At 43.5% G+C, this 14,205-nt stretch overlaps 1 protein-coding gene across 4 annotated transcripts in view; it reads right to left on the minus strand.

Moving 5' to 3' along the window:
* The window catches only part of PRR14L (proline rich 14 like), a 70,357-nt gene that overhangs the window by 30,685 nt on the left and 25,467 nt on the right, over nucleotides 1-14,205 (minus strand). For all 4 annotated transcript variants that reach the window (XM_010360703.2, XM_030914670.1, XM_030914671.1 and 1 more), the window contains 2 exons: nucleotides 13,934-14,006; nucleotides 1,861-7,063 (listed from right to left, as the gene is read on the minus strand). In XM_010360703.2, coding sequence (XP_010359005.2) covers nucleotides 1,861-7,063; nucleotides 13,934-14,006 — 5,276 coding nt within the window. The remainder of the gene's footprint in view (nucleotides 1-1,860; nucleotides 7,064-13,933; nucleotides 14,007-14,205) is intronic.

Consider the following 14,205-nt stretch of genomic DNA (forward strand, 5'->3'; position numbering starts at 1 on the left):
GTTACCCAGGCTGGAGTGCAATGGCGCGATCTCAGCTCACTGCAATCTCTGCCTCCTGGGTTCACGCCATTCTCCTGCCTCAGCCTCCCAAGTAGCTTGGACGACAGGTGCCTGCTGCCACGCCCGTCTAATTTTTTGTATTTTTAACAGAGAACAGGGTTTCACTGTGTTGGCCAGGATGGTCTTGTTCTCCTGAACTCGTGATCCGCCCGCCTCGGCCTCCCAAAGTGCTGGAATTACAGGCATGAGCCACCATGCCCAGCCAGGGATTTTTAAGCTGAGTAGTTTAACTCTAGACTTTTTCTTCTCTTTTTTTTTCTCTATTTTCAATTAGAAGGTACAATGATATTGATGAAACTATTCCCAACTATTCTCAATGATCACACCACAGGAACTCCTTCCCAGTTCACTTTAAGTTCTATAAATCCTAAAACTGAAGTAGGTAAATGCCAATTTTTGAAGCCTCTACATTGCCAAAAGAAAGGCAGGGGTTCATAAACCAGATCTGGTGATACCTATGTAATTTATTCATTAACTAAAAATATATTTATACTGTGTCTTCTACATATCAAACAGAGTTAGGTGCTGGCTGTTTAATGCTTTGTGAAGGAGATAATGTTACAAGCGATTATGTGTTACTATTTATAATCTTTCACTTGTAATGGGTGTTTGTTTTCTGCAAGGTGGATGCAAGAGTAGAAAAGATTCAGCTGGGTGTGGTGGCTAGCGCCTGTAATCTCAGCACTTTGGGAGGCCAAGGTGAGAGGATCACCAGATGTCAGGAGTTCGAGACCAGCCTGGCCAACATGGTGAAATCCCGTCTCTACTAAAAATACAAAAATTAGCCAGGCATGGTGGCAGGTGCCTGTAATCCCAGCTACTCAGGAGTCTAAGGCAGGAGAATCACTTGAACCCGGGAGGCAGAGGTCACGGTGAGCCAAGATTACACCACTGCATTCCAGCCTGGGTGACAAGAATGAGACTCTGTCTCAAAAAAAAAAAAAAAAAAAAGCCGGACATAGTGGTGGGCGCCTGTACTCCCAGCTACTCAGGAGGCTGAGGCAGGAGAATGGCGTGAACCCGGGAGGCGGAGCTTGCAGTGAGCCGAGATCACGCCACAGCACTCCAGCCAGGGCGACAGAGTCAAACTCCGTCTCAAAGAAAAAAAAGCAGGCTGGTTGCAGTGTGAACAGTTCATGCATGTAATCAGACGTCATGGTGAGCCAAGATTGCACCACTGCATTCCAGCCTGGGTGACAAGAATGAAACTCTGTCTCAAAAAAAAAAAAAAAAAAAAAAGCAGGCTGCTTGCAGTGGCTCATGCATATAATTCCAGCACTTTGGAAGGCTGAGGCGGGCGGATCACCTGAGGTCAGGAGTTCGAGACCAGCCTGACCCACATGGAAAAACCCCGTCTCTACTAAAAAATACAAAAACTTAGCTGGGTGTAGTGGTGCATGTCTGTAATCCCAGCTACTCAGTAGGCTGAGGGAGGAGAATCACTTGAACCTGGGGGGCGGAGGTTGTGGGGAGCATAGATTGTACCATTGCACTCCATCCTGGGTGACAAGAGCGAATAGATTCAACAGACTTGATGGTTTAAGCAATGAAATGGACAGAAAAAAGAATGGTGTGAAACACAGAAGTGGGTTCTATAGGAAAATGGAGCAGGGTGTGGGAGGGTCCTATGCTTAAGAATTACTGTTGGATTTTCTCGGCAGATATTTTGCAAGGTAAATAGAAAATGCAGTCCTAAGAGGACTCTAAATAGCCTTGCACTTTCCGCAGTTCCCCTCTCATCTCCCCAGTGACAGGAAGCAAATATGGGACATTTGTAAAGAATAGCGGACAGATTTTTACCTGCTTGTGGTACCCAGACTTGGTTGCCGCTTGCAGTGAGTGGAATGAAGAGAAGAGATTTCGAAGGAGCAGGCAGAAGGCCCATGCTGGCTCCAAATGGATAGGACTCTGCCCACGGAGTAGGGCAGAGAACAGAAGACTTTGTCCGCTATGGAGGCTGGAGACCGTAACCCTTTCAAGCCCTGTGTAAACTGGGTCATGAAGAGCCTCTGCATGATAGGCATGTGGCTGGAGAAGCTCCGTTTTTTTGTCCAGATTCGGTAACATCCTGGGGAACAAAGTGCTAGAAGTGTGTGAAGGCCAAGGACAGAGCAGTCTGCTCTGGTCTGGACTATGGCAGTGCCTCCATAGTCTTGGAGAGGAGCTGGAGGCTGGGGAGAAGCCTGAGTGTGGGTCTGACTATGGAGGCCAATGTCTTCCCTGAATGTGGCCATCCCAGGGCAACCGTGGGACAAGAAGAAAGAAAAGGTCCACTTGGGAGGTTGAGACGGGCACTGGAGGGCCTCTCCTAAGGCAAGCCTTGCCGGAGCACAGTGCTCAGGAAAAGTCCTTGAGGACTCAGTCGTGCAATCTGAGCTGGATGATTTTACATGAAAGGATACTGGGAAGATTTCAGAACCAAACAGCAGGGACGGCATCTTGTTGCTCAAATCTATGAAGGTCATCTTGATGGATTCGAGAGAATAAAGTGCCATGGGCTTACTGTTAGGCCTCTTATCCCATCCACTAGCTGCCAAATATGGATTCAGCTGTTCTGTGTTGGATGAAAATCCATCCAGGAGCCTTTTATATCTGAGGCGCTTGTAGCTTTTAGCCATTGGAAGAAGTTCAGAGGAACTCCGTCGGTATCTTAGTTTCTGAGTCTTCATGGCTGGGGCCAGTTTGGAGGCAAGGATGGACAGCTTGTTTAGTAAGGCTGATTCTTTGGTAGTCTTCCTAAAATTCAGGCTCCTCAAGGGATGGCACGGTGTAGCCGTCTGCTTTGGTATGTGACTAATCAAGCTCTTGGTAGGTGCTGTTTCAGGTTCTAATCGTGTAGATGCAGACCGAGTGCACAAACTGAGAAGTCTGTGTGCTTTTGTGGGGATGGCATTGGAGGAACTCTTTAAAAAGGCAGAACTTCTGATTTTACCTATTTTTCTCCCCACAATGGTTTGCTCCTGACAGGAAACTTTCTTACAAGTTCGATGGGGCTGCTTCTTTAAGGGAAGCATTCCTTTCTTCGCAAAGGCACCATGTATTTGATCACACCCAGCAGAGGAGGGGTCCTCTGCTTTCCGAGGGGCATCAAGAAGGCAAGGACTCGTGCATGACTCAATGTCCTTCTTTAATAGATGATGTAAGCTTTCCTCCTTCTGGTCTTCTAACTTCTGAGTCTGTGCCACAATGTTGTCCTTGGCCAGCTTTGCTAGGGTGATTTCATTCATCATGGTGGACTCATCTTTGCCAACCTTGGCTTGGTTCTTATTTTGTGCATCATCTAAAAACAGACTAGATGATATGCATTGTTCTGATACCGTATGTGCTTTTTGTTGATGTATATATTTCTCTTCTTTCTGCAACATATAGTCCAAAACCTCAGGGCTCTGCTGTTTTTCAGCATGATTAAGTATCCTCTGGCATTTAACATGGGTCTGATAGATGTTGCTCACATGATCGCCATTGCCAGCTTCTCTGGTAACCATCTCCTCAGATTGCTCCCCAACAGTTAAGTCACCCAGCAGTCCCCTCTGATGCTCTTCGGTCTCTTCTTTCACTTTAATTTCTGTTTTCACTGTCAAAGGCAAATGCCTGTCAGAGAAATTCTCGTGAGAGTGGCAAGCTTTGCAAGCATTCTTTTCCACACAGGTACATATGCTGTCTCTGTCACTAGAATTACTCCTATCTCTTGATACTCTTTCCTTCATCTCAGGAAGGACTGTGCAGTCCTTTACATTTTCACAAAGCATTTCACCATCTTTTGGTTTACAAAGATTTTTCAGGTCAGTTTCTTCACTGTTAATATTAGTTTCTGAATTTTCTTGAGAAGACATTATTTCAATTGATTTCAGGCTTCTTAGGGAAACAGAGCTTACATCATGGCAAGACATCAACTCTTTTGAGGAAATTCCAAAGGTGCTTTCTTTGCCAAACTCAGAGTTTAGTTCTAGTCTTGATCCTTCAGTCATTTCTTGTGTTTCTCTGAGAGATGTTCCTTTATTTTGCTGTCCATAATGGGTATCATTTAAAGACATATTTACTCTGCCCAATATTCTTTTATTTGGTTCATGATCTGCAACAGACTCCATCTCATGGGCACAAGAGTCTGAACACTTTTCCATTTCACAGTCTTTTAAAGATCTGCAAACGTTTTCTTCACATGATTTTATTTTGAGAAAGTCCACTGCAGAAGCAGCAGTAACTGGGAAATCTGAGTCCTGGCCAGTTGTTCCTGTATGTGCAGCATCCAGTTCTCTCTGAGACAAGGTACTCCTTGAGTCCTCTTGGAATGCCAGTTTCTCTTGCCTTGCACCACAATCCAGTGGATTAGATGCCTTCACGTCCAGCACACCTTCTGTAAGCTTATTACTACAGTCCGTGTAGACGATGTCTACCACACCTTCTGTGGACTCATCACAACCAGACATCTTGACAAAGGCTCCTTTCAAACTGCCTTTCTTTGGACTACCACAAGGTAGTGAGTTATTACTGCCTGAACTGACCAGCAGATCCTTTTGGTTGTGGTTTACCTCCCCATGAGGCTCGGTGACAGTCTCTCTGTGGTCACTACCTAGTGTCTCCTTGGCTGACTGACCTTCACTTTTGCATTCATCTGGTCTGTTTTGGTTACTCTGACAATCAAGAACTTCATCTGCCTTATGATCGAGTGTTTCAACTGCTTTTACGTTTTTAAAACTGGAAAACGTAACAGTAGGAGACTGGTCCAACACTTTTTCAGGACTTGGAATGTTTACAGTCTGGTTAAGTTCTTGTATAGCATGATCAGAGATGTTATACTTACAAAATACAGTTTCTTTGGATACATCCTGCTCCTTTCCTTCCAGCCCTTCCTCACTGAGTTTGATGTTACTGGAGGTGTGAATGGTTTTGTTTGAAATTCCACTATTTAACAAGCCTGCTGTCATTTTGTTTCTGATCTTATCTCCTGGAAGGCTGCCATTGGCTTCTCTCCCATCAAATTCCCTTTCCTCTGATGTATAACTCACTTTACAGCTGCTTTTTTCCACAGAGTGTCCTGTTTCTTGGCATCGGTGAGCACGGTGCTGAAATGCATTTTCATATTTTGTTATCAAAGAGTTATCAACTTGCAGGCTGATTTTGCTGGACTTGAAAGCAGCACAAGCAGAACACATGTTTTCTTCGGATGCATTTTTTCTTACACAATGACAGTTAGAGATATCCTGAGATTGAACACTGTGACATTCTATGACAGAGACCACTTGAGGAAAGCCAGCTGCTTCTCTCTTATTTGAGCGAAGCCTGGAATGTAGAGCTTTTGTTCCTGAATCAGCCATTTCTTTTTTTCTCTCTAGGCTTCCTGGTTTGATGTTTAAGGTGGGACTGTTTGAAGAGGCACCACAGGTTTGGTTACCTGGTGGAGAGATGTCTTTCACTTTTGTCTGAATGGGAATGGTATGTATATCAGCAATGACATCTGCTCCACCCTCTAATGGAGGATGATGGCTCTGATGGGCATCTCTGCCTGTTGCTAAAGGCATCTTTTTGTTTAAATGAAGTAGAGAATCAGTTGGCAACTCTGCATGGTCTTGAGAATTAAGGGACACTTGTTGATTTAAAACACATTCATTTTCTACTTTGTTTACAACCAATTCATTGGTACAAGAAAGTTCATTCATCTCGCAGGCTATGCTCTGTTCATCTAAAAGTGGAATATCATCATGTGAGGTCTGTATAACTTTTTCTGACTCAGGTCTGTGATGAAATTCTGGGGATGGTGGCAACAGTGCAGTACCTTTCTTGGGTTTTAATACCTCACTTACAGGGCTTATCTGATCCTCTGGCATTAAACTCACAATGGATTTTCTTTCAAACAGAAAATCATTACATGATGCTTCATTTAACTGGGTGTTGCTTTCCAGATTTCTCTGGATGCTGACTAAGGAGTTACAGTCTTTAGTGTAAAAAGATTTACTTAATATATTGGGCTCTATAGGGGTTGTCTGTTCTGCCTCTTCAATCTGCATCAAGGAGGAAAAACTGCTTTCTTCAGAGTGTCCACCTGGATGGCTCATATTAGTAAAAGTTTCTTTATGGTCCTCAAGGTTTGTCAAGTTACCTTGAATGTGTAAAGTAATTTTCAAATCACTTTTATTTAACATTACTTCTGTGGCTTCAGTAAAAGAATTGGGCATTAATGAACTAGATCTCCCTGTATGGAGACTGTCTTGAATGCAACAGTCATTGTGGGTATTTTCCTTTGGAGAAACAACAGGCTCTTTTTCACCAGAACCACCACCACTAATCTCCTTTTCTGGTTCCTTGGCATTAATAAGAAAAGGTCCACCTCTTTCACTCCTGGGAATCAAAAGCTGTTCTTCATTTTCTTCTCTAGAAGCCAAGTTCTTCCCTTGATCGTCCCCTCTATAAAAATAACAATTGTCTGTCTTTTCAGCAGATCTTTTTAGCAAACCACCACCTTCAAAACCCCAGTTTTCTAAGGATATTGTTCTGGACTCTAGACCAGACAAGTCTGATGTGAAACATGAAACTTCAGAATTTTCTTTCAAGGGGCTTGTGGCTGTGGGACTATCACGTGTAGAACCGGGTTGTTCATTATGGTGGCCATGAATCTTTTGGTGATTGTCATCTGCTTCACAGACAAGGTTTAGTTTACACAGCTCTTCCTTCCCATTGTCCACATTAGAAATGGCACCGCTTCCTGGTAATGACGACCAAGGACAACTTTTTAATTCTTCACATTCTTTTTCTTTAGGAGTTGCTTCTGTTAATACAGGGTCCACAAAGGTTAAAGGTTCTGGGGTAACTAATGTGCTGGTTTCTGAAACCTCATCACTGTTCATGATTTTGTCTACTTCTGGGAATTCGCTGCATCCAGCTGAGAGATCTTTACTCACATTGCCATTTTTGTGTCCATTATTATCCGTCTTAGTCCCACTGACCTTCACACCTTGTACTTCAGTGGATTTTAGCAGAATTTCAGCTGTAATCTGTACATTTCCTTCTGAACAAGATAAATAAATCCAAATTAGTATGCAGTAATAAAAAATCATTTGGTCTACCTTCATGCATTTTATTATGCTATGCTACCAAGGGCAACAAGAAGACCCAACTCGAAAAGAAAACTGGAAAGTTAGCATGCTATATCATTGATTTTGTTCTTCTCTGAAAATATAACAGAGGGCCAAAATTATATCTGGCAGAAACAGGTAATTTTCAACAAATGCCTCTTGCTGAAAGTTTGTATACAGAGTTCACAAATCAATGCTGGACAACTGAATACAACATAGAAACATGTCCCTGTGTTGTACTCTCATTCAGTCTTAAGAGGCTTTCATTTTAAAACATTAATAAAGCAGACTCACAGTAACAGCTTATTTTACTAGATGACCATTTTTTCATTACTTGAAACTAGATGTCTTAGATAAAATTACTCCTTGGAAAAAAACAACTATACATAAAATTTTATTTATTTATCTACTTATTTATTTTTTTCAGATAGAGTCTTGCTCTGTTGCCCATGCTGGAGTACAGTCGTGCAATCTCGGCTCACTGCAACCTCTGCTTCCCAGTTCAAGCGATTTTCCTGCCTCAGCCTCCTGAGTAGCTGGATTCTAGGTGCCTGCAACCACACCCAGCTAATGTTTTTCTTTTTGAGATGGAGTCTCGCTCTTGTCGCCCAGGCTGGAGTGCAGTGGAACGATATTAGCTCGCTGCAACCTCCACCTCCTGGGTTCAAGCAATTCTCCTGCCTCAGCCTCCTGGGTAGCTGGGATTACAGGTGCCCGCCACCATGTCTGGCTAATTTTTGTACTTTTAGTAGAGATGGGGTTTTGCCATGTTGGCCAGGCTGGTCTCGAACTCCTGACCTCAGGTGATTTGCCTGCCTCGGTCTCCCAAAGTGCTGGGATTACAGGCATGAGCCACTATGCCCGGCCCGCCCAGGTAATTTTTTAAAAAATTTTTACTAGAGACGGGGTTTCACCATGTTGGCCAGGCTGGTCTCAAACTCTCGACCTCAGGTGATCTATTGGTTTTGTTCCTCTAAGAGAACCTTGACTAGCACACTATACACATGAACATGCGTATATGTATGGGTATATGTACACATGATTTTATATATATATAAAAAACAAGACACTTGTATTAAACAGAAAAAGCAAAATGCAAATCTATTTAAAGACCCGCCAGGCATGGTGGCTCATGCCTGTAATCCCAGCATTTTGGGAGGCTGAGGTGGGTGGATTGCTTGAGGTTAGGAGTTCAAGACTAGCCTGGCCAACATAACAAAAACCTGTCTCTACTGAAAATACAAAAATTAGCTGGGCATGGTGGCATATGCCTGTAATCCCAGCTACTGGGGAGGCTGAAGCAGGGGAATCGCTTGAACCCAGGAGGCGGAGGTTGCAGTGAGCAAGATCACGCCACTACACTCCAGCCTGGGTGACAGTGCAAGACTCTGTCTCAAAAACCAAAAAACAAAACAAAACAAATCTAATTCCTGGTTAGGTGCAGTACCTTACAACAGTGATCCCAGTACTTTGGGAGGCTGAGTCAGGAGGAATGCTTGAGCCCAGAAGTTTGAACCAGCCTGGGCAACACAGGGAGACTCTGTCTGTACAAAAAATGTAAAAGAAAAAAAAATCAGCTGAGCATGGTGGTGAGTGCCTTTAGTCCCAGCTACTTGGGAGGCTGAGGCAGGAGGATGCTTGAGTCCAGGAGAGTAAGGCTGCAAAGAGCTGTGAACGCACTGCTGCACTCCAGCCTCGGTAACAGAGTAAGCGACCTTGTTCCAAAAAAAAAAAGAACAAAAAATAAAATCTAATTCTTACTAGAATATAAACTCTGTGAGGGTAAGGATCTTGTTTTGTTCTCTTCCTTATGGTTCAGCATAATGCCTGGTATATAAAAGCACAAGAGCACTTAATGAATATTCGTAAAATTAATGAATGAATACAGTTAGGTCAAATAAACAAATGCTATTAATACTGAGTTTCTAGGGCTTCCCTATCCATTTCTCAATAGTTCCTGAGAGCAGCAATTACTATGAGAAAGAGCCCTGACTGTGAAGCCAGACCAGCTCAGCTTCAATCATGGCTCTGTGATACTTTTTTTTTTTGAGACAGTGTCTCGCTTTGCTGCCTAGGCTGGAGTACAGTGGTACCATCATGGCTCACTGCAGCCTCCAACTCCTGGGCTCAAGCGATCCTCTTACCTCAGCCTCCCAAGGAGCTGGGACTACAGGCACACGCCACCACGTCCGGCTAATTTTTATATTTTTTGTAGAAACGGTTAGTTATGTTGCCCAGGCTGGCCTTGAACTCCTGAGCTCAAGCAATCCTCCCGCCTCAGCCTCTCAAAGTGCTGTGATTATGGGTGTGAGTCACTGTGCCCTGCAGCTCTGTGATACTTAACTCTAAGTCTTGGTTTCTTCTATTGTAGAAGGTGGGGAAAGTACAATTATCTCAGTGCTACACTGAGGATTACATTAAATAATGCATGTAAGATGTCATGTGGGACCGTGCCTGCCATATAAAAGGTGCCTTTCCTTTGCTCTGTTTTTTTATTTTACTGAACCTAAGAATAGTTAAAATGGAATAACTAGGCAAGACACAGCATTTTAATATGTTTGGAGTCAGCAAATATTAGATTAACAAATATATACTGCAAGCCACAGGTTTTCAGTTACCAATCATTTACAAAAGGCGGCCTCAAAATCCTGATTCAACACACAATACTTATCATTGTGAAACTAGTCCACTTTCCCTATTACAGCAGACGGTGCTGCCCGATTCAAGAATTTGTAAGTACACAGCTGGGCGTGGTGGCTCACGCCTGTAATCCTAGCACTTTTGGGGGCACAGGTGGGCAGATCACTTGAGATCAGGAGTTTAAGACCAGCCTGACCAACATGGTGAAACCTTGTCTCTACTAAAAATACAAAAAAATCAGCCGTGCATGGTGGCAGGCACCTGTAATCCCAGCTACCTGGGAGGCTGAGGCAGGAGAATCGCTTGAACCCTGGAGGCAAAGGTTGCAGTGAGCCAAAGATCGTGCCACTGCACTGCAGCCTGGGCGACAGAGTGAGAACCCATCTCAAAATAAATAAAATAAAATAAAAATAAACATCTAGTTCTCCAAATTATATAAGGTAGATTTTCCCTCCTTGACTACTTTCACCCCTTCCTCAAAATGTATTTCCTCAATGCTCTTCCAATTTCTGGTGACCCTTCTAAATAAGTCTTCGTGGAAATCACTACTGTGGGAATGAAGTCTCACAATAATGAGTAGGAACTAATATTGCCATTGTTCCTGATATCATTTCACCCTTCTTACACATAAACTTCCCAGACAAGCCCCGTTACAGGGAACTCTCTGAAAAACAAGATAAAACAAATAAACTTGGTGACATCAGTTTTGTAAAATTAACAGAAAATTATGTTGAAAGAGGCATATTAAAAGTCAGGGCAGCAGAAAGGGCAAGGAACCAGCAAGAATGCCCGATGGAGAGGATCTCCCGTGTGAGATGGCCAGTCAACTCAAATACTCCCACCACTGCTCCCCCATGCCCACTTCTCATGTGTCTGCCCTACAGCAATCAAGAAATAAGAAATGATAGGCAAAAGTGCATCCTACCAATTAAAGGCTCCTTCTGGTTATTACAGAAGTCCTTTTAAAATGTTCAATCTGTTGCCATTTTACCTAATTGAGAGGCAGCAGACATATGATTGTGCCTATAGCTTACAATCATCTATTACATATGGGTGACAGAAAGAAAAAAAAAAAAAGAAAGAAAACTTAAATCTGGGGCAGAGCGAAGATTTTGGCAGCTGGAGCCCTGGAGACAAGCCTGATTTCTAATAGGCATCATTCAGTTCTTTTCTTTTGAGACGGAGTCTTGCTCTGCCACCCCAGGCTGGAGTGCAGTGGCGCAATCTCCGCCTGCTAGGTTCACGCCATTCTCTCGCCTCAGCCTTCTGAGTAGCTGGGACTATGGGCGCCTGCCACCACGCTCAGCTATTTTTTTTTTTTGTATTTTTAGTAGAGATGGGGTTTCACTGTGTTAGTGAAGATGGTTTCGATCTCCTGACCTCATGATCTGCCCGCCTCGGCCTCCCAAAGTGCTGGGATCCACTGCTCCCGGCCGGCTGGCATCATTCAGTTCTTATTTCCATAGCAAAGATAAAGTAGCAGATGCCTGACCTTGGTAGAGCAAGCTGAAATGCTGGCCACACTACAGAAGAGCATGTGGGTCTATTTAAATCAAATTCATGGTGATGGCATATATTGCTCACGCTCTCAGGACTCAACATCTTCACAGGCCTGTCTCCATAGAACCTTCTTCTCTGGTTTGCTATGACTGGCTGTGACTTTGGACAGCTGAGCTTGCTTCCTCATGTGCAACACAGGAATACCCTGGAAGGTTCTTGGGGGACAGAATGAACTAGGCCATTGCTGCTAAAAACTCTAGTAGAGCTGCTCATTTCAAGTTTCCCTACACCAAACTGAAACCCTTATCCACAGGTTGGCAGGAGGAAAAAAAATCAAATATTTTACCAATTTAAGTCATTAAATAAGTGTGATATTAGAAGACGAAGAAAAGTGTCACAGAGTAATTTAGCTGCAAACATTACTCAGGAGAGTTCATCTTATCTATGTCTAATGTGGACCAGCTTTTTAGGTGGAGAGCAGCCAGGTAATTTTGATAAGGCAGATTTCCAAGCAGAAAATAACTCTGGTTCTCCTGTTTAAAAGGCCAGTTCAGTGGTTAAGTGAAAGTGTAGTTAAACAGACAGTAAATTCTGTGGTAAGATGTAGGTGAAAATATACTAAAGACGGAATATAGCAATACTGGAGCCCCACTAAAAAGATCTTGAGGGTGGGGTTAGGGGGCCACTAAACTGCATCCCTAGTAAGGTAAGAACAGGGTGAGATTTATGTACAAAACAACATTTCTCATCTTCGGAGGAATGTCCTTTAATCTACACTGGACAGTCAAGCCTTTGAGCCACAGAGGAAATCTGTAGCAGCAGGAAGCAGGGTGATAAACTGGGACAAATGTCCTTTTTCATAAGAAAGATCTGTGCTTCCTTTTCTGTCCAGGCTGCCAAGAAGCTAAGAGTCAAATCTGATGTTTTATCACAGTAACAAAATGTTCATATAATTTAATGCAGAGGTCCCCAACCCTGGGCCATGGACCAGTACCCATCCTTGGTCTGTTAGAAATTGGGCTGCACAGCAGGAGGTGAGCGGTAGGCAAGTGAGCAAAGCTTCATCTGCATGTACAGCTGCTCCGCATGCTTGTATTACTGCCTGAGCTCTGCTTCCTGTCAGATAAACAGCAGCATTATATTCTCATAGGAGTGTGGACCCCATTGTGAACTGCACATGTGAGGCATCTAGGTTGTGAGCTCCTTATGAGAATCTAATGCCTGATGATCTGTCACGGTCTCCCATCAACCCCAGAGGGGACCACCTAGTTGCAGGAAAACAAGCTCAGCCTCCCACTGATTCTACATTATGGGAAATTGTATAATTATTTCATTATATATTACAATGAAATAATAGAAACAAAGTGCACAATAAATGCAATGCACTTGAGTCATCCTGAAAGCAACTACCCCGCCAGATCCGTGGAAAAACTGTCTTCCATGAAACAGGGCCCTGACTCCAAAAATGTCGGGGACCACTGACTTAGCGTATTCACTTTATCTTCTCTTTGTGAGGTTCTGATTATATTATTTTATTTATTTATTTATTTAGTGAGACAGGGTCTTGCTCTGTTGCCCAGGCTGGAGTACAGTGGTGTGATCATGGCTCACTACAGCTTCAACCACAGGGCTCAAGTGATACTTCTGCCTTAGCCTCCCGAGTAGTTGGGACCACAGGTGTGTGTGCTGCCATGCTAATTTTTGCATTTTTTTGTAGAGAAGGGGTTTTGCCATGTTGCCCAGGCGAGTCTCAAACTCTTAGACTTAGGCAATCCTCCCACCCTGGCCTCCCAAAGTGCTGGGATTACAAACGTGAGCCACTGTGCCCAGCCTGATGATTCTAGATTAGCCTTAATTGACACACAGTCCTCTCTAAAGTAATCCAAGATTATTTTTAGCCTTGGGGTGAGAAGAGGAGAACCTTACCTCAGCTACTCTCTTTTGGACCTCAGCTTCCTCCTCAATCAATCAATCAATCAATCTAAAAGTAATAATCTCAGATCTCTATACCCAACCACTGTTTTGAGAAGCAAAAAGAGGTAATGAAACTGCCTTGAAAATGCTCAAGGTGACCTGGAGTAAACATTTTCTCTCATCCCTGACCCCACAGAACAAGAATAGGATACACTACTACATGCTGAACTATAGTGGGTACATGTCTCCTCTGTCCCAGTTAACCCTTCTAAACAGGCAAATATAGTATATTTGATGATATAAAATCCAATAAAGGTTCAACACACTCAAAAGAAAGGGACTCGCTGGGTGCGGTGGCTCATGCCTGTAATCCTGCACTTTGTGGGGCAGAGGCAGAAGGATCACCTGAGCCCAGGAGTTCGAGACCAGCCTAGGTAACATGGTGAGACCTTGACTCCACAAAAAAAAAAACAAACAAAATAGAAAATTAGTCAGGCATGGTGGCTCGCACCTGTAGTCCCAGCTACTTGGGAGGCCGGGGTATGAAGACTGCTTGAGCCCAGGAGGTTGAGGCTGCAGTGCACTGTGCAAGTACGTCCAAGGGCAATACTAAGATACAATCTACAGCGAAGTTACAGTTTCTATGATTAAGTACACCTTACAAGGCAGGGACTTATAATCCTTATATTCTCATTGCAAAATAGAAACGGGTAACTGGATAAAGGAAGAGATTTGAGAGAAATAAATACCTTTGCTCCTTAGAAAATCTTCAGGGAGGTCCACATGTAAAAGTTCTTTGCTGGACTGCATCAGGAGATCCTCCTACAGTAATAAAATCCAGCGGTCAAGGGGGATTCAGAAGATTCTGAGTTCATGAATATTATTCCTTTTTTTTTTTTTTTTTTTTTGAGACAGAGTCTTGCTCTGTTCCCCAGACTGAAGTGCAATGGTGAAAGCTTGGCTCACTGCAACCTCCACCTCCCAGGTTCAAGCCATTCTCCTGTCTCAGCCACCTAAGTAG

This window comes from Rhinopithecus roxellana, chromosome 13 (genome assembly GCF_007565055.1).
Source record: "Rhinopithecus roxellana isolate Shanxi Qingling chromosome 13, ASM756505v1, whole genome shotgun sequence".
NCBI lineage: Eukaryota > Metazoa > Chordata > Mammalia > Primates > Cercopithecidae > Rhinopithecus > Rhinopithecus roxellana.